The 26,608-nt window shown below is 44.8% G+C and overlaps 1 protein-coding gene across 9 annotated transcripts in view; it reads left to right on the forward strand.

Annotated features, from left to right (window-relative positions):
• Positions 1-462: 462 nt before the first annotated feature.
• G3BP1 (G3BP stress granule assembly factor 1) overlaps positions 463-26,608 on the forward strand; it is a 37,166-nt gene continuing 11,020 nt past the window's right edge. The window contains exons 1-6 of one of the 9 annotated variants that reach the window (XM_089334974.1): positions 463-545; positions 8,864-9,103; positions 14,563-14,667; positions 21,903-22,041; positions 24,884-24,965; positions 25,700-25,873. In XM_089334974.1, the coding sequence (XP_089191100.1) occupies positions 21,947-22,041; positions 24,884-24,965; positions 25,700-25,873 (351 nt within the window). In that variant the 5' untranslated portion in view covers positions 463-545; positions 8,864-9,103; positions 14,563-14,667; positions 21,903-21,946. Of the gene's footprint in view, positions 546-4,382; positions 4,513-8,863; positions 9,104-14,562; positions 14,668-20,336; positions 20,462-21,902; positions 22,042-24,883; positions 24,966-25,699; positions 25,874-26,608 lie in introns of those variants that run through there. The other 8 variants (XM_089334973.1, XM_089334970.1, XM_089334975.1 and 5 more) reach the window with 8 other exon arrangements.

Here is a 26,608-nt window from a genome sequence, read left to right on the forward strand (position 1 = left end):
GCCATTGGCCAGGTGCTTCCATGGCCTCCAAGTTGCCCACCTCCTAGTTGCTTGGGGTTTACTTCCCCAAAGTACACGGGCCCCACCTTGTGGAGCAACCGCTCCTGCACGGAAAACGGGTCTCCACCCAGGGGATGGAGTGCTAGCCAATGAGAGCATCTCCAAGCATTTATTGGCTACTATGGGTATCAGTCAAAGAATTTCCCACCCTCCTCTCTACTATGCCTTCCAGTTACTGGGCCCTTTGAGTGCCAATCCGTTACTAGGGAAACGAGATCTTCACAGTCTCATAGGTATGTGTCAAAGCCAATCAAGAGCCACGCCCCCATCATGAGGCAGTATCCAATTGCTGTTCGAAGAGCCCAGAGGATGCAGTCGGGATTGGTCATCCACTCGCCTGGCCTGGCTGCAACAAGTTAGGCTGAGTCGCGATTATATAGACCGGCGGCGGAGCACGCGTGTGTGCGGACGCAGTTGCGTGAGCGATTTCTGCTTCTCTCCGTGCGGTGGAGCAAGGCTTGTTCCTCTCCCACTCAGCCGCGCAGGTACGCCGGGGTGTGGGCGGGGCAGGGTACTGGAGGACGGGGACGAGTCGGGGCGACGGCGGGAGAGAGGAGAAACCCGAGGAGCTGCCGCGCGGGGCGCGTCCCCCCACCCCCACCCCAACGGCCGCAGGCGCGCGCGGCGGGCGTTCGGGCGCGCGGCGCCGCCTCCCCCCCCCCCCCCCACCGGCTGGAGCGCGTGGCCGCGTCCGCCGCGCGCGCGTCCAACGGCCACGCGGGGCAAGAGCAGCCGGTGGCGGCGGCCCTCCGAGTCCCGGCGTGACCTCCCGGGCCCGGGGTCCCCGCGTTGCCCGGGAGCGTGTGCGGCTGGCTTTGCGCGCCGGCCCCCGCCACGCGCCATCGGGGGCTTTCTTGGAGGGGACAGCACGAAAGTGCCATGAGAGAGAGTCTCGGAGCTGGCAAAGCAGAAGTGCCGCGCCTTGGTGGCGCCTGCGGGGACGGGGGAGATGCGCGGTCCTCCCCGCCCGCACGGTGCCGAGCGGGGTGTCTGCCCGGAGAGCTGGGTGCCGTCGCGGCCGCCTTTCGAATAGGAGAGGCACGAAGGCACAGGCCCACGGGCGGAAGGGCGGGTAGGGTGGCTCGCTGGCTCCGGGCCCCTGAGCCGGTGCGAGTCCAGGGCACCTTTGCCCCGGGAGCACTTGTCCCTTCGCAAGGCCCCTGCGCGGAGCGCGGCCGGGCCTGAGTGCGCATGGGCTTGCAGGGGCTCGGGTTGGGAGTGGGGCTGCGACAAAGGGAAGGGGTGTTTGGGCTTCGTGCCTGCACGTATTCGTACCGTTGCAGCTTCAGAGAAAATTAGAGGGGCGGGGGGACCGAGTAAAATGCAGATAAGTGCGTGTGTTCCTCATCGGGCTTTAAGCTCTCAGCATTGTGATGGGAAAGTCCCGCCAGCGGGAAGTGAGGCTGTGATTCGACTTTTCCCTTTTTTGTTTAAATCAGCCGATTTTCGGGGAAAAAAAGGGACGTCTAAGAAAATCAGTTGCCGAAAATGAGGTCCAGAGCAGTGAGATTCGAATGTCCCCAGCACCTGTGGGTTGAAATTAGAAATTGGAGTGGAGGACATAGCACCGGTTACAATGTAACCGTGATCCTGCGGGGGTTCTGTGGCTGAGAGGCGCACTGTCGGTATTGGAAGTGTGTCTGCAGGGTTCAGTCCGCAAGGCTCCAGGGTGTGTGCAAGGTCGTGGAAGAAACCTTCCTTACCATCAAGGACTGGAGTTTATTTTTACAGCAGTGTTCTCATATTGTGGACTATTGAAAGCTAGTAATGCCTTGGTCTCGTGAAATGTTTTTAATGTTGCAGGCCCGTATCATTCATTTTGCATCGCAAATACCTGAACTTCAGGCAGAACTAAAAAAAGTTTGAAGATTAGCTCTTTGGACTAATTTTTTTTCTTGAAAGGCTTTTCACTGTTTTGTTTTTCAGTAAAGCTTGTTTCTACAGATCCTTTTTCAGATCTTTAAGGGATTTTTTTGCTGTCAAAGCAGACACAACGTGCATCCTTGTGCAGGGATTAACAATTACGAAGTTTAATATTTGTGTTTCTCTACGACAGGCGCTTTCCCTGTTTCTTAACAGAAGGTAGCAATAAAGGATCAAAATAATTGTAGGGACAAGTTCTTCCTTTGTTGGTGTTGCTATAAATAACACGTTGCTTTAAAATGTAACATTGTTTTATTTGCAGCGTGCTTTGTGTAGCAATTCCAGTTACCTGCATTTGTAGCATGTTAAGATTTAAGGTGAACCATTTAAATCGCCTGATGTTCAAACATGATAATGACGTACATTTAAACAGAGTTCAGTGAACATTATTGCTTGAGGTAAAATAAATATATCAGAATGAAATGATCTTACGTATTGAGGAAAATTTTGTAAATTTTACCTTCAAATACTAAAAAAGTTGTTCTTGACCTCAGGCAAGAAGTGGTCTTGTTGGTCTGGAATACTATGTGATTATTTTGCAAATCAGTACCCCAGCTGCTGATTTGTGCCTTTTATCTAGTACTGGTAAACTGAAGAAATTGTGATAACACAATACCTGTGTCTCCCCACTTCTGGATCAAGGTATAGGTTACTTTTCTTGGAGTTGAGTCCTTTCAGTCTAAGCTTTGTACCTCTTCTCACAGGTAGAAAAGTATGTGGGTCATTGTTTAACTCTTAGCTGGTAGGTGGGGTGGGGGCGACATTGGGAGATTTTGATTTTGTTTGTGACCCGTGTTAATTTATCTTTTGGGTTTTCAAAATTTATTTCAGTACTTTATTTAGGAAGTAAAGAACACAGATTAGTTTTAAATTTTCATAGATTTGTGATGGTGTTGAAATTTCATATAAGACCAATTACTAAAATAAGTATTTTTGTCATAATAAAACTGCATACTTGATCTTTTAACATTTTTGCACAATAGTTTTTTTTTTAATTACAGAATTCAAATAGGTACTGTATCTGTATATATGTAATTACATTGTGCTTTTTGACTTCCTTGGACAGAATTGTATTGACTTTACAAAGGAGGACAATTATCAAAGTACATTTGTCAAAAAAAAAAAAGTCCTTCCACCCCCCACCACTAGTCAGCTGAGGGAAACCTGTACTGTCCTTCCAAGTCCTGGAGTTAAATTTAGATTCAGCAACTGTAATCTCACTCACAGTTAGGGATCACATTGTGGCTGTTAACCAGCTTTATATCTTTTTGAAAAGTCAGCTTTCTCGTTGACCCTTCTTTTGTGAAGCGTTCTTACACACCACTGGGGCCTCACTGGGAAGGCTAAATTGCAAGCCAGGTGGTCGTGTGGTGAGCTAGGAGTAGTCCACATACGAAGAATGAAGAGTCTGCCTGACAGAGCAGAAATCAGTTAACATTTTTTTCATCACAGGCTGTGATCTAGTAAATAAGGTTGTTTTTTATAATATTGCATAGCTTTTTAGTATGTTTGCTGTACTTCAGCATTCTGTGAAAAGTAAAGATTAAAAATGTTTCAGAGAAAAATCTGACTTCCTGGGTGAGACCCCATCGGCTTTGTAGGGATGTGGTCTTTGGTGGTTGTTAACTTATAATATGGCTGTGTAATGGCAACATCAGGTATTTATATAGGCCTTCAAATTTTAAAAGTGCTTTCACACAATTTGAGTATTGTATTTTTACTAAAAAGACTAGAGCTATGCATCCTATATAGTTAGCTAAATTGTAACATAAAGTGTGTGGTAGTAATAGGGTGCTATAGCCAGCTCTTTCTTATTCAGAAAACGTACAGAATCAGAATCTGGAGATATGAATGAGGTACCTACCTGCCCTTCCAGGTATCTCCCACACTGTTTTTGCAGTCCTGGAGGCTGTTAAGTATTCCCGTGTTTGTGGACTCTTTGGAGTTTGCCTTTAGTTGGGTTTGTGCATCTGTGTCTTCAGGGTTTAAAGGGTAGGATGTTGATGTTTTTAGGAATTTCTTAATTAGGAACCTGACTAACTTTTAAGTTTATAGAAGAGTAACAGTACAGACAGGTCTTATTGTGTACTCATTACCCAGCTTCCCTAATGTTAACGTTATACGTGAACATATATACATATTTATGAAAACTAAGAAATTGATATTGATAAAATCCTATTCAGTGATAGACTTTATTTGAATTTCCTTAGTTTTTCTTCTAATGTTGTTTTTCTGTTTCAGGGTCCAATCCAAGATGCCATATTGGCCTTTGGTCCTCCTGTCTCCTTAGTGTCTTGATCTGCCACAACTTCTGTCTTCCTTTGTCTTTCTTGACTGTAGCATTTGAAACAACATTTTTTTTTTAAATTTTATTTTTTATTTTTATTTCTTTTTGACAGGCAGAGTGGACAGTGAGAGAGAGAGAGACAGAGAGAAAGGTCTTCCTTTGCTGTTGGTTCACCCTCCAATGGCCGCCGCGGCCAGCGCACTGCGGCTGGTGCACCATGCTGATCCGATGGCAGGAGCCAGGTACTGCTCCTGGTCTCCCATGGGGTGCAGGGCCCAAGGAATTGGGCCATCCTCCACTGCCCTCCCTGGCCACAGCAGAGAGCTGGCCTGGAAGAGGGGCAACCGGGACGGAATCCGGCGCCCCGACCAGGACTAGAACCCGGTGTGCCGGTGCCGCAAGGTGGAGGATTAGCCTGAAACAACATTTTAAAAAAATTTGAGAGGCAGAGAGTCTTCCCATCTGCTGGTTTACTCCTCAGATTGCTGCAGTGGCTGGAGCCAAGAGCTGGTGAATGCAATCCAGATTTTCCATGTGGGTAGCAGGAGCTCAACGACTTGGGCCATCCTTGCTACCCAGGATGTGTATTAGCAGGGAGCTGGAGTCAGGAAGCTGAGCCAGGATTCAGACCTAGGCACTCCAGCATGGGATGCAGTCTGGGATATAGGCATTTTTTTTTTTTTTTTTTTTTTTGACAGATAGAGTTAGACAGTGAGAGAAAGGCAGAGAAAGGTCTTCCTTCTGTTGGTTCACACCCCAAATGGCTGCTATGGCCGGCGTTGCGCCAATCCGAAGCCAGGAGCCAGGTGCTTCCGCCTGGTCTCCCATGCGGGTGCAGGGGCCCAAGCACTTGGGCCATCCTCCACTGCCTTCCCGGGCCACAGAAGAGAGCTGGACTGGAAGAGGAGCAACTGGGACTAAAAACCCATATGGGATGCTGGCGCCACCGTGAGCCAAGGCGCCGGCCTTTTTTTTTTTTTTTTTTTTTAAATATTCTATTTATTTACTTGAGAGAGTTACAGAGAGAAGGAGAGACAGAAAGAAAGGTCTTCCATCTGTGGGTTCACTCCCCAAACGGCCACAATAGCCACAGCTGGGCTGATCTGAAGCCAGGAGCCAGGAACTTGTTCTGGGTCTCCCATGCGGGTGCAGGGGCCCAAGCATTTGGGCCATCTCCTGCTTTTCCAGGTGCATTATCAGGGAGCTGGATTGGAAGAGAAGCTTATGGGATACCAGTGCTGCAGATGTTGGCTTAGCCTACTACGACACAGTGTTGGCCTTGGATTTGGGCATCTTAACTGTTAGGCCAAAACACCTGCTCCTGCCCTTAATGCTTTTGCTCTCGTTAGGATTAGACTGAACTTAACACGTTTTGGGGAAGAATACATGAGATCACTTATTTCTCTTTCCATACTGTTTATTAGAGGCTAGTCAAAAAGTCCTGCTGCACTCAAGGAGATGTAGGAATTAAGCTTGGCTTTCTATTAAAGCTATTGCTAAACAGTATTTTGGCGGAGATACTTTGAAGCTTAATGTTTTACCCCTCAACTTTTAGCTTTTGTTAGTGGGTCTTGCCTGCGGTTACTATTACTGTGGTGGTCTCTTGCTGGTTTTCCCCCTCATTCTGGTTGTGTTATTTTACAGTGCTCTAAGGAAGATTGGACAGAAAATTCTCATTTCTTTTTAAAAGATTTATTTTAATTGAAAGAATTATGGAGAGGTAGAGACAGAGAACAGAGCTTCATCTGCTGGGTTACTCCCTGAGTGACTGCAATAGCCAGGGCTGGGCCAGTTTGAAGCCGGGAGCTTTATCCCGATCTCAGGTAGGTAGTAGATACAGAGGCCCAAACACCTGGGTCATCTTCCACTTAACCAGCTACACCGTAGTGCTGCCTTTTTCTCTCATTTTTCAAAGATTTATTTATTTGAAAGGCAGAGTGGGGGCCAGCACTGCAATGTAGTGGGTTAACGCCCTGGCCTGAAGCGCCGGCATCCCATATGGTTGCCAGTTCTAGTCCTGGCTGCTCCACTTCCGATCCAGCTCTCTGCTGTGGTTTGGGATAGCAGTAGAAGATGGCCAAGGTCCTCGGGCCCCTGCACCCACATGGGAGACCTGGAAGAAGCTCCTGGCTCCGGAATGGCGCGGCTCCAGCCATTGTGGCCAATTGGGGAGTGAACCATAGGATGGAAGACCTCTCTCTCTCTCTCCCTCTCTCTCTCTCTGCCTCTGCGCTCTCTGTGCACTCTGTGCACTCTGTGTAACTGTGACTTTCAAGTAAATCTTTAAAAAAAAGGGGGGGGGGTGACAGTTCTTCCTTCCATCCACTGGTTCACTCCCCAAATGGTTGCAACAGCCAGGGCTGGTCCAGGTCGAAATCAGGATCCTGGAACTCCGTTCTTGTCTCCCAGGTGGGTAGTCAGGGCCCAAATCCTGGGATCATCTGCTGCTTTCCCCAGATGCATTAGCAGGGAGCTGGGTGGGAAGTGGAATAGCTGGAGTTCTTTCTGGCACTCATACAGGATGCTGGTGTTGCAGGTTGTGGCTTAAACTGCTGCGCCACACAAATGCTTGCAGCTTTGGCTCCTGTGTTTTTTAGTATTTGTTTGAGAGGCAGAGTTACAGACAGAGAGAAAGGTCCTCTATCCTCTGGTTTACTCCCTAAATGGCCTCAACGACCAGAGCTGGGCTGATCAGAAGCCAGGAGCTTCTTCTGGGTCTCCCACGTGGGTGCAGGGGCCCAAACACTTGGGCTGTCTTCTACTGCTTTCCCAGGCTGTAGCAGAGAGCTGGATCTGAAGAGGAGCAGCCAGGACTAGAACCAGAGCCCATATGGGATGCCAGCCCCACAGGCAGAGGATTAACCTGTGCCAGCCACAGCACCAGCTTATGTCATTTTGATACTTAATTAATTTATTTATTAAGATTTGTTTATTTGACAGTTACAGAGGGAGAGGGAGACATCTGATTCGCTGGTTCACTTCCCCCAAGATGTCTGAAATGGTCAGGGCTGGGCCAGGCTGAAGCCTGGAGCCTGGAACTTCTTCCAGGTCTCCTGAGTGGGTGGCAGGAGTCTCAAGGACTTGAGTCACCACCTGCTGCATCCAGAGAACAGGAAGTTTGAATCAGGAATGGAACTGCGATTTGCACCCAAGTACTCTGGTGTGGGATGTCCCAAGCAGTGTCTTAACTGCCATACCAACTGCCTATGCACAGTCACACTAGTGAACTTACCCATCTGTATTCCCTCTTTGCTACCTGTGCCTTTTGCCCCCACCCCTCCCAGTTGCTGAGTGTAGGCCCGTTATGTCAACATAACGGTTGATCGAGTCACCTGTTAGTGGATATTTGGTCTGTTTCCATCCAGCTTTTTCTACTTACTACATATAAACTGTGTGCAGTTGTTATGTGGATATATGGTTTCATTTCTCTTGGGTCAATACCTAACAGTGGAATGCCTGGATCATGTTAGATGTTTGCTTACTTTTTAAAGAAACTACTGGTTGCTGTTCTCCAGAAGTGAGGCATTTCACATACTCAACAGTGAGAGTTCCAGTTCCCACCATGTGCCTGGTCAGCACTGTGTGGTTAGTCGTTTTAGTTTGAGTCCTTCTGACAGGTGTGTTGTGGTAATTCACCGGTTTCAATTTGCTTTTCTATAATTAGTAATGATCAGCATTTTTCCTTTGTAATTTCTATACGTTGGTGAAGTGTCTTTAAATCTTTTGCTTATGGGGTTGTTACTCAATTTTGCAAGTTCTTTATATTTTCTAGATACGAGTTTCTTTCTTAAAAAATACATACTTTGGGGCCAGCACTGTGGCACAGCAGGTTAAAGCCCTGCCCTACAGTGCCAGCATCCCATATGGGCGCCGAGTCCCAGCCACTCCATTTACGGGAAAGTGCTTGGGAAAGCCGTGGAGTATTTGGGCCCCTGCATCCATGTGGGAGATCTGGAAGAAGCTCCTGGGCTTTGGATTGGCTCAGCTCCAGTCGTTACAGCCATTTTGGGGGAGTGAACCAATGGATGGAAGACCTCTCTCTGTCTTGACCTCTCTGTAACTCTTTCAAATAAATAAAATAAATCTTACATATATGTAAATATTTGCTCCAAGTTTGTCTTTTCTTTTTTTAAAAGATGTATTTATTTATTTATTTGAAAGTGAGTTACGGAGAGAGGAGAGACAGAGAGAGAGAGGTCCTCCGTCTGCTGGTTCACTCCCCAGTTGGCTGCAACAACTGGAGCTGTGCCGATCCGGAGCCAGGAGCCTCCTTGGGGTCTCCCACGCGGGTGCAGGGGCCCAGGGACTTGGGCCGTCCTCCACTGCTTTCCCAGGCCATAGCAGAGAGCCTGATTGGAAGTGGAGCAGCCAAGTCTTGAACCAGTGGCCACAAGGGATGGCTGTGCCTCAGGCCAGATGATTAACCCGCTGTGCCACAGTGCCGGCCCCATGTCTTCATTTTAAAAGTATCTTTAGCACAGGAGAGAAAGCTTTTTTTTTTTTTTTTTTTTTTTTTTTTTAATTTACCTGAAAGAGTGTATTACAGAGAGGACAGAGCTCTTATCTACAGGTTCATTTCCCAAATGACCACAGCTGCCAGGGCTGCGCCAGGCTGAAGCCAGAAGTGTCACCTGGATGTTCCAGATTGGTACAGGAACCCAAGGACTTGGACTGACTTCCACTGCTTTTCCAGGAGCACTAGCAGGAAGCAGGATCAGAAATGGAGCAGCTGGGACTCTGATGTGGGATTCTGCAGGCAGCAGCTTAACCTGCTGTGCCACAATGAGATTGAATTTGAGCATTTTATTATCAGCTGTTATGATAACGCTTTTGGTATGTCTGAAATCTTTGTTGGGGGGTAGACAGTGATTGAGAGGCCACTTGGGACACCTGCTTTACATATTGGAGTGCCTGGTTCTGGTCCTGGCTTTGCTTCTCATTCCCTCTGCCTGCTAATACATACCCTGGCAGGCACAGGGACTCCAGTACTTGGGTCTCTACCCCTCACATAGGAGACCTGTACTGAATTGTGTTCTGGACTTCTGGCTTTGGCTTGGTCCAGCCAAGGATGTTGCAGGCATTAGGGGAATGAATCAGCAGATGGAAAATCTCTCTCATAAAAAAAGATAAGTGAAAATTTATAAAATTATATAACTTAATGTCGTGCACATTTTTTCTGGAGGTTTTGTTTTGGGTTTAACATTTTGATATCAGACACTTTGAATTAGATTTTATATATGTTGTGCAACATGAATTGAGGTGGGATAATTTTATGAGGATATGTAATTGCTCTTGCACCTTTTATTGATGAGAATATCTTTAAATATCCTTTTTCTACTGAGTTGGCTGTAATTCTGTTGGAAATTATTTGTATATGGATGTTTGGGCATGTATTTATTTTTTAACAGAGTGGATAGTGAGAGACAGAGAGAAAGGTCTTCCTTTACCGTTGGTTCACCCTCCAATGGCCACTGCAGCCGGCGCACCGTGCTGATCAGGAGCCAGGTGCTTCTCCTGGTCTCCCATGGGGTGCAGGGCCCAAGCACTTGGGCCATCCTCCACTGCCTTCCCGGGCCACAGCAGAGAGCTGGCCTGGAAGAGGGGCAACCGGGACAGAATCCGGCGCCCCGATCAGGACTAGAACCCGGTGTGCTGGTGCCACAGGTGGAGGATTAGCCTATTGAGCTACGGCGCCGGCTTAGGTGTGTTTTTAAATTGTTCTTTGAGTCCCTTTGTCCAGCCTCTTTACAAAACATTTGTGTATGTATCTGAATAATATTTGGTATGAGTTTATATACATTAATTTTACTTTAAAGTAAAATTTTTACTTTAGACCTACTTTAGACTATCCTGTGGTACTTATTTGGTAACTGAGTTTTTGACACTATTTTGAGATTATTCCATGCAACTTTCTGACTGCTATAAACAGTGATAATGTCTTCATTTACCTGTATCATTTCAGTTAATGTGGCATAATTACCAGTGTGGTTATCTTAGATGCAGATGTTTTTGTTATGTGAATAAACCACAATTCACGCATTCCCTATTGGGTGGACATGTACATTACTACAAATCTTGTATTTTAGAAATAGCGTGGCAGTAATTTCTGTTTTTGTTATGTGCATATGGGTGAGGTTTGTCTCAATCTGTGTCCATCTGGGATGCCAGTGTTGCAGGCTTTACCCGCTGTGCCACAATGCATGCTTTCATTGTTTGGTTAAAGAGATTCTAAGGTCAACAAAAGTGACATTGTCAGAAAAATTGCAGATTGAAAGCCAATTCCTTCCCTTCCGAAAATATTCTGATACTGTTCTTTGAAAAGAATAAATGAATACCTTGTTTAAAGGTAATCAAATAACTTTTTTTGGAGGATGCTTAGTTCTTGGGCCTTAAATCACTGAAAGTTGGGAGAAAATTAACCATGAGAGTTGAAATTGGACCAGCCAAAGCTGCTGCTGGTACATGAGAGAATTAAGTACCCTCCTTGTACTAATTAAAATCATACATAAAGCAGGGTTAGTTTGTGAAGTTACATATCTAACTTTAAAGAGTTAGAGATGAAGTTTTTCTTTTTTTAAGATTTATTTATTTGAAAGGCGGAGTTAGAAGGAGGCATGGAGAGAGATCTTGCATGTGCTGGTGCACTCCCTAAGTGGCTGCAGTGGCCAGAGCTCGGCCAGTCAGGAGCTTCATCTGGGTCTTCCACATGGGTGCAGGGGCCTCTTTTGCTGCTTTCCCAGGCACATTAGCAGGGAGCAGGATTCAAAGTGGAACATAGTGCTGAAGGCGGCGGCTTTACTTGCTATGACACAGCACCAGACCCAGAGATAGGGGTTCTTAAAGATCATTTCAAATGATCTAAAATGAGTAAGCTAACACAAATGAGCTAAAATGGGTAAGATAACACATCAGTAATTGGTTGTCAGTATACTCTTGTTCCTTTTTTTTTTAATTGTTCTGAGCACAATGTATGCTTACTCCAGGACATTCTCATAATAGTTCTGTGCAGTAGTTGGAGAATTTGGAAGTTTGGTACAGGATCTTCTAAATACTTTCCTTGCAGTAGTTAATCAAATTTATAGGACTTTTTCTTATAAAAACTAAGCTCTAGGGGTGGGCTTTTGGCACAGCCATTAAAATGCTACTGCATCTCATATTGGAGTACCTGGGTTTGAGTTCTAAGCTCTGCTCCTGATTCCAGCTTCCTGGTAAGGCACATACTGGGAAGCAGCAGGTTAGATTCCTGCCACCTGCTTGGGAGACTGGGATTCAGTTCCTGGCTCTTGGTTTTGGCTTGGCCCAGCCCTGGCTATTGCAGGCATTTGAAGAGTGAACCAGCAGATGGAGGATGGCTGTTTCTGTCTCTCTCTGTCTGATTTTCGAAAAAAACCAACCCTGAGCCCCAGATCTCTTAATCTGTTTCAGCAGCTACATGGTATTAAATTATACAGTGTTTCTTAGTATTACTATTGCTACAGTGAATACACCTTAGGTTTATGTTATTGTTCCTTATGTTGATGTGTTCTCTTATTCCTTGTGTTTTTAATACAATTTTTATATGGAATATTGCACCATAAAACAAAAAACAGTAGTCAGCACTCCAGTTTCAGATTGTTACTATTTTTTTTTAAGATTTTATTTATTTATTTGAAAGTCAGAGTTACACAGAGAGAGAAGAGGCAGAGTGAGAGAGGTATTCTATCTGATGGTTCACCCCCCAGTTGGCTGCAACGGCTGGAGATGCGCCCATCCGAAGCCAGGAGCCAGGAGCTTCTTCCTGGTCTCTGATGTGGGTGCAGGGGCCCAAGGACTTGGGCCATCTTCCACTGCTTTCCCAGGCCGTAGCAGAGAGCTGGATCGGAAGAGGAGCAGCCGGGACTAGAGCTGGTGCTTCAGGCCAGGGCATTAACCTGCTGCCCCACAGCACTGGCCCCCAGGTTGTTATTATTTGAAATGAAGAGAGTTGGATATTGATGTTTTCTAGTAGTTTTTTTCCGAGGGAAATATTCCTAATGATTATCGTTTGTGAAAAATTGAGGGATGGTGTTTGTTGCAGTGCCAAAGATACCTGTTGGGATGCTCGTGTCCCATATCAGTGCCGTGGTTCCTGTCCTGTTTTTTTAATTTATTTCAAGGACAGAGTAACAGGGGAAGGCGGGGGAGGGGGGGTTGGGGAGGCGGGAAGAGAAGAGATCCCCAGGTGGCTGCAACAGCCAGGTCTGGGCCAGGCTGAAGCCAGGAGCCGGGAACTCCATTTGAGTCTCCCATATGGTTGAGGGGGCCCAAGTATTTGGGCCATCTTTGTCTGCTTTCCTAGGTGCATTAGCAGAAGTGGGGCAGCTGGGTTTAGAACTGTACCCATATGGGATGCTGCTGTCACAGGTGGCAGCTTTACCTGCTATGCCACACGCCAGCCCCCTGGCTGTGCTTCTGATTGCGGCTTCTTCCTAATGTTGGTGCTGAGAGGCAGCAGGTGATGGCTCCAGTGCTCCCACGCAGCAAACCCGAGTTGACTTCCCAGGTTTCAGGCTTCAGGTCTGGCTCAGCCCTGGCTTTGTGGGCATTTGGGGAGTTGGAGCCAGGACTTGCAGACACTGTGGCAGGTATCCCACCTTGTAGCGTAACCTTCTGGCCAAATGTCTGCTTTTTTTTGCTGATTCTTTAAGAGTTTAGGGGGAAGTATAATTTAAAAAAATATTTTTCCTATCTCTTTCATATAGTTTTGAGATATGATGGTATTCATAAATATTGAGAATATTGTTAACTTGGACAGAAAATTATAAGAAAATAAATTTGCTTTGTTGAAAATGAGTGATTTTTCTCTCTCCTTTTCTTTCTAGGTCATTTCTTTAACCTCTGGTCTTTCTAGATCATAATGATTTCAGGTTATAACATTCTTAGGAATATTATTTTTGAGTGATTTGTAATACACTACTCAAAAAGTTTAATTCTTTGACCTTAAAGCAGTGTAAATTGTTCTAAGTGTTTACCTAGGAGAGAGACACCTATCTTTTTGAAAGTCCTTCAGCCATCATATCGGCTTGGAGAAGGGAAGCTGGCTCTTGACTTGAAATAATAAAAGCAGTTTGTTTCTTTTTCCTGATTATGTTATATGCTTCATATTCCAACCAATAATTGGCATACTCTATCTTATTAGGAACAGCCAGAAGATGGGATTGTAAAAATTTCTGAAACCTCTTTAGAAAGGACACAGTGTTGTGAGAATGTTCGATAAAATGAGGGATAATTTTGGAACTTTTTAACATGTTTTCCTTGGAGATTTTCCCATTTTCTCCTAGTAGTTTTCATAGTTTCAATTGTATGAATTTGATTTTTTAACTTTTATATTTAATGGAAAGTTGAGGGCGGGGGCATAGTTCTGTCAGTCTTCCCATCTACTAGTTCACTCTAGAATGATTGAAACAACCAAAGGAGGCCCAGAACTCTTCCATATGGGTGGTGGGGACCCAAGAATTTGAGCCATCTTCTGCCTTGCAGGATGCACATTAGCAGGAAGCTGGATTGGAAGTGGAGGTGGGACTTGAACCCAGATGCTACCATATAGGAGCGTGTGGCAAATCCAGGCTTTGCCACAATGCCATCCTGCATGTATCTCATTGGAGCTTTCCATTTTCTTGTAATAATTTTTTTAGATTAATTTATTTGAAAGGCAGAGTTACAGAGAGAGGAGGACACATAGAAAGATCTTCCATCTGCCAGTTTACTCCCCAAGTGACTGCGGCCAATCTGAAGCCAGGAGCCAAGAGCTTCTTCCAGGTCTCCCATGTGGGTACAGGGGCACAAGCACTTGGGCCTTCTTCCACTGCTTTCCCAGGCCAGGCCATCAGCAGGGAGCTGAATTGGAAGTAGAGCAGCAGAGTCTTCAACCAGCGCCCAAGTGGGATGCCTTGCCACAAGCAGAGAGGCTTAACTTATTACTACACCACAGTGCCAGCCCCTCCAATAGTTTCATAGTTTGATTGTTGTATTTTTTTATTGATATACATACTTTTTGTAAGAACATCTGTCCCAGTGGGTCAGTAACTGTCAAACCACTGTCTTTTCTGTGATGAAATCACTTGAATTCACTTTTCATTATCTTAGATTTGATAGAATTGGGAGTTGATGATCACAGATAGACTTGACTCTTAGGAGGTATTAATTATATGTTTCTCATAGCCTATATTTCATGTTTGGAACAGAAAAGAAATCTTCGGGGACCAAACACACTTTGTTTTGGGACTTGTTGTTGTTGTTGTTGTTGTTAAAGATTTACTTATTTATTTGAAAAGGCAAATTTGCAGAGAGGCAGAGAGAGGTCTTCAATCCACTTGATTTACTCCCTAAATGGCCACAACTGCTGGAGCTGGGCCAGGAGCTTCTTCTGGGTCTCCCAGGTGGGTGCAGGGGCTTAAGGACTTAAGGACTTCAGCCATCTTCTACTGCTTTCCCAGCCCATAGCAGAGAACTCGATCAGAAGTGGAGTAGCTGGAACTCCAACCGGCACCCATATGGGATGTCAGTGCCTCAGGTTGCCCACTATGCCACAGCACTGGCCCCCTGATTGATTAACTTTTTTTTTTTTAATTGTCTGAAAGGCAGAGTTACAGAGAGGCAGATGCAAAGAGAGAGAGAGAAGTCTTCCATCTGCTGGTTCACTCCCCAAATGGCAGTGTTAGCCAGAGCTGGGCTAATCCAACTAGGAGCCAGGAGCTTTCTCCTGATCTCCCACGTGGGTGCAAGGGCCCAAGGGCTTGGGCCATCTTCTGTTGCTTTCCCAGGCCATAGCAGGCAGCTGGATTGGAAGAGGAGCAGCCTGTGCCCATATGGGATGCTGGCACTGCAGGTGGCGGCTTTACCTGCTGCACCACAGCACTGGCCCCTGATTGACTCTTTATATAGACTCCATTCCTTTGGGTCCAAAATACCAGTTTCTACAATTTTTCTGAGAATGATCAAATAGACTGGTTAGGTAGATTAATTTTTTAATGGAGAGTGATCAAGTTATTCATAACACATTCAGTTTATGGTCTTAAGTCACTGGAGAGCCTCCCCAGACATTTTTGTAGTCACTGGTACTATCTGATCTCCTTTTTGCTAAGATTTGTAATTTTTTTTGAACGTGGCAGCGTTTTTATTTAGAGTTTTTGCATATGAGTATTTTAAATAAAATAAACAATTTGAAGGTTTAGTTTGGAAGTTTTTAAATGTGTGTTCGTTCGTGTAACATTTACACAAATACAAACATTTCTTAACCAAGTCAGGCCTCCTGTGGTGCATTCCCGTTGATTTCCTTTCAGGCAACCACCCTCTGATTTCTGTCACCTTAGGCCAGCTTTCTTGTTGGGATTTTTAAAATTATATGTATGAGAGCCGGAAGTGCAGAGGGAGATCCGATGATTGACTTCCTAGATGCCCTCAGCTGACTGAGGCTGGGCCAGGCCCAAACTGGTAGCTATGAACTCAGTCCAGGTCTCCCACATGGATGGCAGGAACTCAACTACTTGTGATATCACCTGTTGGCTCTGAGGCTGCATTGGTAGAAAGCTGCCTGATAATGGGACGTGAGTCTCTTTAACTGCTTAGCCAAATGCCTGTCCCTGAATTTGATAGTTTCTTTATTTTATTTTATTATTATTATTTTTTTAAGATTTATTTATTTGAAAGTCAGAGTTACAGAGAGAAGGAGAGGCAGAGAGAGAGCAAGAGAGAGATAGCTTGTATCTGTGGTTCCCTCCCCATTGGCTACAACGACCACAGCTGTACCGATCTGAAGCCAGGGGCCAGGAGCTTCTTCGGGGTCTTCCATGTGGGTTCAGGGGCCCAAAGACTTGGGCCATCTTCTGTTGCTTTCCCAGGCCATAGAAGACAGCTGGATTGGAAGTAGAGCAGCTGGGACATGAACTGGTGCCCATATGGGGTGCTGGCACTGCAGGCGGTGGCTTTACTTGCTATGCCACAGCGTTGGCCCCTTCTTTCTTTTATTTATTTTTTTAAGAGTTACTTATTGGCCGGTGCCGTGGCTCACTAGGCTAATCCTCCGCCTGCGGCGCCGGCAACCCAGGTTCTAGTCCCAGTTGGAGTGCCAGTTCTGTCCTGGTTGCTCCTCTTCGGATCCAGCGCTCTGCTATGGCCTGGGAAAGCCGTAGAAGATGGCCTAAATGCTTGGGCCCCTGCACCCGCGTGGGAGACCAGGAGGAAACACCTGGCTCCTGGCTTTGGATTGGCACACTGCGCCGGCCATAGCGGCCATTTGGGGGATGAACCAACGGAAGGAAGACCTTTCTCTCTGTCTCTCTCTCACTGTCTAACTCTGCCTATCAAAAATAAAATAAAATAAACCCACATGTTTAAAAAAGTTACTTATTAATATTTACTTGGAAGGCAGAGTTTCAGAGGGAGAAATCTTCCACCCCCTCATTCATTCCCCAAGTGGCTGCACCAGGCCAAAGCCAGAAGCTTCTTCTGGGTCTACCACTTGGGAGGCAGGGGCCCAGGCACTTGAGTCATCTTCCACTGCTTTCCCTGGTGCATTAGCAGCGAGTGTGGATGTAAGTGGGGAAGCTGGGACTTGAACTAGCACCCATATATATGCAGGCCTGGTGCTGCAGGTTGTACCACAGGGCTGGCCCCGAATTTGACTGAATCCAAAACAGTATAATGTGTTTAGGAAATTCAGAGGTGCTAATTGAAATCCTAGCTTTGAAAATATCCATTTAATGGAAGCTATTAAAGTGTTAAATTAATGAAGAAAGTTTATAATTTGTAAATGTGAATGATAGAGTTGTTATGGCTGGTTAACAGGAGTCCATGAGGAAGATGATTTGCCGTATAAACTTGTTTAACTCCACGTTTTTGGCTTTATTGAAATGACCTGAAATAAAACATTCTTGATAATTTTGATACCCGTATTATGTTTTCTATTTTTCACTTGAATTATCTAAATAATCTGAAAGAAGGAGAAAAAATTATATAGATGAAAATTTTCTTGCCTTTGATGTAGAGGATTTCTATCTTTTTTGCATAGGAAGATTGGATGTTAAGCAGTGTATTTCATAAAATGGTAACTTGAAGATTTTAAGAGACTGACAATTCTAGAGGATGCAGTTAGGTTTATGTCATTAGCCTAGTAATCATGCCATTTTGGGGAAAGAAAGCAAATAGCAGTTAAGAGAAGTAAGTGCAGTTGAGAGTAAAAAGATGGGAATTTACTTAATCTTTACCTGATTTATCTGTCCTGAGGAGGGGAGAGGGAAAACCATTGTGAGCTTAAACGTGCAAGCCAGCATTTGAGAGACAAAGCTTGCATCCACTGGTACACTCCAGATGTCAGCAGCTGGGGCTGGATGAAGCCAGGAGCTAGGAATCCAGTCCACATTTCCCGTGTGGATACCAGGGCTCCAACTGCTTCAGCCATCCGTGCTGCATCATCACAGGGTCTGCACTGGTAGGAAGCTAAAATCTGGTGCCTGGAATTGAGTCTAGGTGTTCCAGTGTGGGATGAAGTTACTCTTAACAGGTGTCTGAACCACAAACACCTGCTCCTGAGTTGCTTTTATATTGTGAATATATTGTGTACTTTTTTAAGATTTTTATATTACTTGAAAGAGTTAGAGAGATTGATGTCTTCCATCCGCTTGTTCACTCTGCAAATGGCGGCAGTGACCAGTGCTGAGCCGATCTGAAGTGAGGAGCTAGGAGCTTTTTTCCCAGCCTCCCACATCGGTGCGGGGGCACAAGGACTTGGGCCATCCTCTGCTGCTTTTCTAGGCGCATTGGCAGGGAGCTGGTTTGAAAGTGAAGCAGCATGGACTTGAACCAATGCCTATATGTGATGCCAGGGCTTTAATCCTACTGCGCTGCAGCACCAGCCCTTGTGTACTTTTAAAAAGGGTTTGTTTTATATATTTGAAAGAGTGACAGGGAGAGGCAGTGAGAGAGGTCTTCCACCCGCTGTGTCGCCATCCAGATGGCAACAATGGCGTGGAATGGGCCAGACTGAAGGCAGGAGTAAGGGCTCCATCCAGGTCTCTCACATGGGTGACAGGGTCCCAGATTTTTTTTTTTTTTTTTTGACAGGCAGAGTGGACAGTGAGAGAGAGAGAGAGAAAGTCTTCCTTTTGCCGTTGGTTCACCCTCCAATGGCTGCCGCGGCCGGCGTGCTGTGGCGGGCACACTGCGCTGATCCGATGGCAGGAGCCAGGTGCTTATCCTGGTCTCCCATGGGGTGCAGGGCCCAAGGATTTGGGCCATCCTCCACTGCACTCCCTGGCCACAGTAGAGAGCTGGCCTGGAAGAGGGGCAACCGGGACAGAATCCGGCGCCCAGACCGGGACTAGAACTCCGTGTGCCGGCACCACTAAGCGGAGGATTAGCCTAGTGAGCCACGGCGCCGGCTGGGTCCCAGGTTTTTGACCCATCCTCTGCTGCTTTCCCAGGAACATTAAGGAGTTGGATTGGAAGCAAAGTGGCCTGAATTGGAACTGTCATGATATGGGTTGCAGGTGTCACCTGCTTCCACCTAAGGCTGGCCCCTCATATTGTGTATTTTGGAAAAGACAGGGAAGCATAAGGAAATATATTAGTGCAATATAGTAGGATGAATATAGTAATTTCTTCTTGTATCTGAGAGACCCATTTGAAATTTGTGAAACTAGGTTTAGCAAGAAATTCTGAAATTGCCTTCTTTTGTGTCAGAGAAAAATGGAGTAATTTCTCGTTCTGCTTCAGGTTTAAAACTAAATATTTAGACTCGTACAAGTGATATCTTCATAACCATGCCAGAAGATACATTACTTTCCTGTTATGTCGGTGAAGTTGTTTGAAACTGATTGGGTTGCTGTAATTTAGAGAACATGAATAGGGCTTGGACTATTAAAGATTTTAGAGAGATGAATGAATGGGGTAGAAATTTAAAAAAAAAAGGTAGGCAGGTGGTCATGGTGACTCAGTGAGATAAACTACTGCTTGGTTTGCCTACATCCTATATTGGAGGGCCTGGAATCGACCTTAGCCTCCATTTCTGATCCAGCTTTCTGCCATTGTACCTTGAAGACTCAGATGATGGCCCAAGTACTTGGGTTCCTGCCATTTGTTAGAGAGCTGGATGGGGCTCCTGGCATTGGCCTGACTAGGCTCCTGCTGTTGCAGGCATTTAGGGAGTGTACGAGCAGATCTCTGTGTGGAACTGTTGCCTTTTAAATGAAACAATGGATGAGGAAAAAAAATAAATACAGGGGTAGCTGTTTGTACTGGTTAAGAGGCTATATATGTCACTTACCTCTATCAAAAGTGCCTGGGTTTGAGTCCTGGCTCTATTTCTGATTCTAGCTTCTTGCTAATGGGCACTCTGAGACTGTCCCATGTTGGGAGACTTGGATTGAGTTCTGGGCTATTTAGCTTTAGCCCGGTCCTCCCTAGCCAGCTTTCTCAGGCATTGCGGAATCAGTGAATGGAAGGTCTCTGTCTCTCTTCCAAATAAAAATAAGTAAAAAATTTTTAAAATGCAGAACTGAATTACATGAAAATAAACATCCACAAATTGCTTGCTCAGAATTTTATCAGCCAAAACCAATCCATTTTGCCTAACCTGCAAAAAAAAAAAAAAAAAACAAAACCCTAAAATTCAGTTTCTTACTCTTTCTATATTGTAATCAGATCTGTGTTTATACTTCCGTTTGCTTGCTGTTGGCTTTCATGTTTGAGCTTAGGATGATTTTTTTCTCTGCTCCAATGAAAAGTTGAATTTTTAAGTTCTTATTTTATTTGAAAGGCAGATAGAGGCAGGTGGAGAAATATTTTCCATCCACTGGTTAATTCCCTAAATTCCTGCCATAGTCAGGGCTGGGTCAGGTGAAAGCCAGGAGTCCAGAACCTAGACTGGGGCTCCCACATTGTTGGCAGGGATCCAGCTACTTAAGCCATCATTTTTTATTTCCCCACATACACATTAGTAGCACGAAACTGGAATAGGAAGTAGAGCAAGGACTTGAGGACTTGAATCTAGGGAGGTACACTGGTATTCACACCAGTGTCTTTTTTTTTTTTTTTTTTTTTTACAGGCAGAGTGGACAGTGAGAGAGAGAGACAGAGAGAAAGGTCTTCCTTTTTGCCGTTGATTCACTCTCCAATGGCCAGCGTGGCCGGCGCGCTGCGGCTGGCGCGCCGTGCTGATCCGATGGCAGGAGCCAGGTACTTCTCCTGGTCTCCCATGGGGTGCAGGGCCCAAGCACTTGGGCCATCCTCCACTGCACTCCCTGGCCACAGCAGAGAGCTGGCCTGGAAGAGGGGCAACCAGGACAGAATCTGGCGCCCCAACTGGGACTAGATCCCTGTGTGCCAGCGCCGCAAGGCAGAGAATTAGCCTAGTGAGCTGCGGCTCCGGCCCACACCAGTGTCTTAACCACTATTCCAAAGCCCACCCCAGTCTTTTTCCTTTTTTTAAGATGATAGATGGTAATAATTGACTTACTGTGCAAAGCACATGATTTTAAGCTAGTGGAAATTATTTTGCTAGGCGAAACAATCTTGTTAACCTTCCCCATAATATACTTTTTTAAAGATTTATTTATTTATATGAAAGGGTTACACAGAGGAGAGGAGAGGCACTCCCCAATTGTCCACAACAGCCAGAGCTGCGCCAATCCGAAGCCAGGAGCCAGGAGCTTCTTCTTGGTCTCCCACACGGGTGTAGGGGCACAAGGACTTGGGCCAACTTCCACTGCTTTCCCAGACCACAACAGAGAGCTGAATTTGAAGTGGAGCAGCCAGGACTTGAACTAGTGCCCATATGGGATGCAGGCACCGCAGGTGGTGGCTTTACCTGCTGTACTCTAACTCCGCCCCCCCCCAATAATATTTTTGGTTACATTATGGAATGAACTATTATAGAATTCTTGGTTTTATGATTTTTAAAGATTTATTTGGAAAAGGAGATTTACATATGGAGAGAATCTTGCCTCTGCTAATTTGCTTCCCAAATGGCTGCAACAGCTAGGGCTGGGCCAGGCTGAAGCCAGTAGCCTGGAACTCCATCTGGGTTTCCCATGTGTGTGGCAGCGAACCACTCTTTGAGCATCCTGTGCTGCTTTCCCAGGCACAATAGCAGGGAGCTAGATCCAGAAGCATGGCAGCCAAGACTTGAAGCTGTACTCAGGTGTGGCATGTTGGTGTTAAACAGGTGATGGCTTAACCCACTAGGCCACCATGCCAGGCTCCATAGGTGTTTTCTTAAAGATACTAAAAATTTAATTTTGATGGACTGTAATAGGTGGGGGTGGTAGATTTTATCTGGAAGTGAAAGCTGTATTGTTTAAGATTTTTTTGCCCTTAAATCTGATTGCCACAAATAAGAATGTGTTTGTAATTTTAAAACTGAATAATGCTTAAATAAGGCGGCTCTTTAGTGAAAAATATCTTTGAGAAATTGGCCTATTAGAATAATGTTAGATTTTTAATAAGTTTCCCTCCTATATATTAAATTTGAATGCATAGAATCTCACCTGGTCTGTGTGGGTTTTGTTTGTATGTAGAATGTTTATTCATTTTTAAAACCATGGTTTACTGAAGTGATCTTGTTCTGAGTTGATTCAGGTAAATGATGGAGTCTTTTTTTCTCTGGTTGATCTTTCAGGTTCGACATTTTTTTTCCTCCCCAAGGTTGAATTGACCAAAGCAATGGTTATGGAGAAGCCTAGTCCCCTGCTGGTCGGGCGGGAATTTGTGAGACAGTATTACACACTGTTGAACCAAGCCCCAGACATGCTACACAGGTAAGTACTTTTTCTCCTCATTCGCTGGTACTGAGTTTGTCATCCTGCAGGGTGGTGGCATAATAGCGCTTTACACATAAGTATCAGTAGATAATGGCTGTTAAAATTATATAAAAATATACAGCCATTATTAAGAAAAATTAGACTATGATAAACTTGCACATTATTTAGTTCAAATGAAGAAAATCCATAACTTTGTCCACGACCAGTTTTTTTTTTGCTTTTTGTATATACAGCGTACTATAATCCCCTGATGATAAACTGTGTATCATGCAGTGTTGCATAATAGAAAGCTGTTGATGTACAGAATTCTGTCATAGATGTCCCAAAATGTGTATTTCCTTGACCTGGACTTTTTTCCATTATATTTTACTAGCTTGCATGTTAGATACTGCATAGTTATTAGGTGCAAAAGAAATTTTACAAATTGATTTTAGAGATTGGCTTTTTTCTGAAAATGGAAAAATACTTTTTTTCAAAGACTTATTTATTTGGCAGTGAGGAGGAGAGATAGAAGTAGCTGTCTTCTATCTGCTGGTCCACTCTCCATGTGGCTACAACAGCCAAGGCTGAGTCTGGAGCTTCATTCTATGTGGATGGTGTGGGTCTAAGCACTTAAGTCATCTTCCACTGCCTTTCCCAAGCCATTACGGAACTGGAAAAGTGGAGCAGCCAGGACACAAACCAGTACCTAGATGGGCTGCTGGCATTGCAGGCAACAGTTACAATGCCTGGCCCTAGTGTTTTTTTTTGTTTGTTTGTTTTTTGACAGGCAGAGTGGACAGTGAGAGAGACAGACAGAGAGAAAGGTCTTCCTTTACCGTTGGTTCACCCTCCAATGGCCTGCGCGGCTGGCGTGCTGCGGCCGGCGCGCCGTGCTGATCCGATGGCAGGAGCCAGGTACTTCTCCTGGTCTCCCATGGGGTACAGGGCCCAAGCACTTGGGCCATCCTCCACTGCACTCCCTGGCCACAGCAGAGAGTTGGCCTGGAAGAGGGGCAACCGGGACAGAATCCGGCGCCTCGACTGGGACTAGAACCCGGTGTGCTGGCGCTGCAAGGCGGAGGATTAGCCTAGTGAGCCGCGGCGCTGGCAGCTTTTCTCTTTCTAAAAAACTTTATCTATTTCCTCTTAATCCTTACAAAAATCTTTGAAGATATTATTGGAGAGTTGAGTTTATTTTATAGATAAAGAAGCTCTTTGTGGAGGTGGAATGTTAAAATTTTGCTGAGATTCACTTGAGTTTTGGTGTTAAATTGTAACACTGGTTTCTGAATGTTTTTATCTTTACCCCCTCCACATTTTGTTGTGTTTTGTCAGAGTTGTATTCTCTGTCCTTAGCAGTTAAACAAATTTGGAGTTTAAAAAGGAGGGATTGGGAAGAACTAGTCAAATTCATTGCGTTTGTGTTTCTCTAAGGTGCCTGGATTCCATCTTAAATACATTGAAAATGGCTTAGCTAGCAGTGACTTGAGTTCTTGACAGATAGTTTTCCTTTATTAGCTTTAAAAGTAGAAAGGAAGGGGCCTGTGCTGTGGTGTAGTGGGTAAAGCCACTGCCTGGGGTGCCAGCATTCCATTTGGGCGTTGGTTCGAGTCCTGGCTGCTCCGTTTCCAATCCAGCTCTCTGCTGTGGCCTGGGAAAGCAATGGAAGATAGCCCAAGTAATTGGGCCCCTGCACTCACATGGTAGACCTGGAAGAAGCTCCTGGTTTCAGACTGGCACGGCTCCAGCTGTTGTGGCGATCTGGGGAGTGAACTAGAGGACGAAGACCTCTCTCTGTCTCTGCCTTTCTGTAACTCTACCTTTCAAATAAATCTTTAAAAAAAAAAAAAAAAAGTAGTTCTCCTGGGTTCTAGCTATGTCCTCATTTTTTTGGAGTAAGAATCTAGATACAGAAAACATGATGGGGCTCATTTGTGAAAAATATTTATTTGAAGACAGATACTACAAAATCCTAGTAGTACTTATTCCTGGGTTGGGGCAATGTGGGGTTGTGTATATTTTCCTAATAAACTTTTTCCCTCTAATTTATTTATTTGAAAGCCAGAGTTAGAGACAGAGATTCTGCATCTGCTGATTCACTCCCCAAATGGCCACAGTGGCCAGGGCTGGGCCATCCTGAAGCCAGCAGCTTCATCTGGCTCTCCCATGTGGGTGAGAGGGGCCCAAGGACTTAGGCCATCTTGCACTGTGCTCCTAGGCTCCTTAGCAGAGAGTTGGATTGGAAGTGGAGCAGCCGGGACAGGAACTGGTGCTTATATAGGATGCAGTTACACAGGCAGCAGCTAGTATATTGTTTCAATGAAAATGGAGTATTTGGAGCGTATGGATGAATGTGAAAGTCATGGAGAGTTAAAATCTGAGGTGGTTCTGCATCAGCACAAATAGTTACAAACTAAAGCAACCTGCGTGAGTTACTGTTTTATGTATACACATCCCCAGATAGAAAAGAGCTGTAAAGATCTTAAGAGTAGAGCTGTTCCTAGGCTTCCTCCCTGTTTGCTTTCTGAATGAAAACAGGAACTTCTGTCTTTAAGTGGCCTTCCTGACATGAATTACAAGATCCTCTCCAACATGATTATTCTACCCTGAAGCCTGGACTTAGGACTTGTAAAATAAATGTTCTGCCTCACTGGCAAAATCCATGCCCATTCAGCAGATGTTGACTGAGTGTAGGGCATGGGGAGATGATTGTGTAGATTTAGAAGATGAAAAAGAAAACACATTTCTACCTTCAATCATATGCTAATGAGATAGATGGCTACTGAACTTGAATAATAGATACCTGGTCTTAAAGATACATGAGGATGACCAGTAAATTACCTTCCTTTTTACGCAGATTTTATGGAAAGAACTCTTCTTACGTCCATGGGGGATTGGATTCAAATGGCAAGCCAGCGGATGCAGTTTATGGACAGAAAGTAAGTATGCCTAGTTGTATTCAGGTCTTTAAGCAGCTGAAAAATAACTAGCAAAGCAGGCGTATACATGCCCAATAGATTGATAATACTTAAAGATCACATTTCTCAATTTCTTAGAGATTTAGCTAATTGTGATTTGATTCATAAAATATTGTTGAAGTGCTTATGTGATGTCATATTTGTTCATTTTGAATGGTAATATTCTGAAGTTAGAAGATAGTTGAAGGGTCAGCGCTGTGGTGCAGCAGGTTAAAGCCATGGCATGCAGTGCTGACATCCCATTTGGTTGCCAGTTCAAGTCCCAGTTGGTCGCTCCAATTCCAGTCCAGCTCCCTGCTAATGCACCTGGGAGAGCAGGGAAGATGGCCCAGGTCCTTGGGCCCCCGCATCAATGTGGGAGACCCAGAGGAAGCTCCTCCCTTCTGGCTTCAGATGAGCTCAGCTCTAGCCATTGTGGCCATCTGCAGAGTGAACAGTAGATGGAAGACCTCTCTCCACCTCTTTCTGAAACTCTAATGAATAAAATATTTTTTTAAAAGATACTTGATGAGGATCATTTCTTTTGAAAAGCATTCATTTTGAATAGTTTTAAAGGTGTTAAGTGTGATCACTGAGAATAAAGTATAAAAAGCATTTAAAATAGGAGTGTTGTTTTGAAAGTTTTTTGGCTTTATTTTATTGTTGCTAGAAGCTATATAAATTATCAGTCATTAACACTTGCCTTGATTCCTTAGGAAATCCATAGGAAGGTGATGTCACAGAACTTCACCAATTGCCACACCAAGATTCGCCATGTTGATGCTCATGCTACTCTGAATGATGGTGTGGTGGTCCAGGTGATGGGACTGCTCTCCAATAATAACCAGGCTTTGAGGAGATTCATGCAGACATTTGTCCTTGCTCCTGAGGTATGTGTATAGGAATATATATAGGATTATAGTGATGCTATAGTAGTTTAATTTCACATATTTGATATGTAAAAAAAATTGAAAGATTGTATACATTTGTAAAATGTTTATGAAATTTCAACCTTACAGAAAAGTGGTAATAGTAAAACTGCTGCGTACACTTCACCTAGTGCCACTGTCAATGCTTGCTTGCTCACATGTGTGTAATCTTTTTCTATTTACCTTTAGTTTTTTCTCATAAAACACTTGAAAGTAAGTTGGAAACTTAGTGTTCTATCATCTTCAAATACTTAAGCGGCTGCTTTTTTTTAAAGATTGATCTAATTATTTGAAAGGCAGAATTAGATCTAATCCCATGCAGTCTTGGCATTCTGTTAAGAATTTATATAGGAGCTGGTGCTGTGGCATAGTGGGTAAAGCTGCTGCCTGCAGTGCTGGCATCCCATATGGGTGCCGGTTCAAGTCCTAGCTGTTCGATGTTTGATCCAGCTCTTTGGTATGGCCTGGGAAAGCAGTAGAAGATGGCCCAAGTGCTTGGGTGCCTGCACCCACATGGGAGATCCAGAGAAAGCTCCTGGCTCCTGGCTTCAGATCTGCGCAGCTCTGGCCTTTGAGGCCATCTGGGAAGTTAACCATCAGATGGAAGACCTCTCTCTCTGCCTCTGCCTTTCTGTAGCTCTGCCTTTCAAATAAATAAATAAATCTTTTTTTATTTTTAAAATAATTTATCACCAG

The sequence above is a fragment of the Oryctolagus cuniculus genome, chromosome 6 (assembly GCF_051225735.1).
Source record: "Oryctolagus cuniculus isolate XC-2025 breed Fujian yellow rabbit chromosome 6, ASM5122573v1, whole genome shotgun sequence".
Lineage (NCBI taxonomy): Eukaryota > Metazoa > Chordata > Mammalia > Lagomorpha > Leporidae > Oryctolagus > Oryctolagus cuniculus.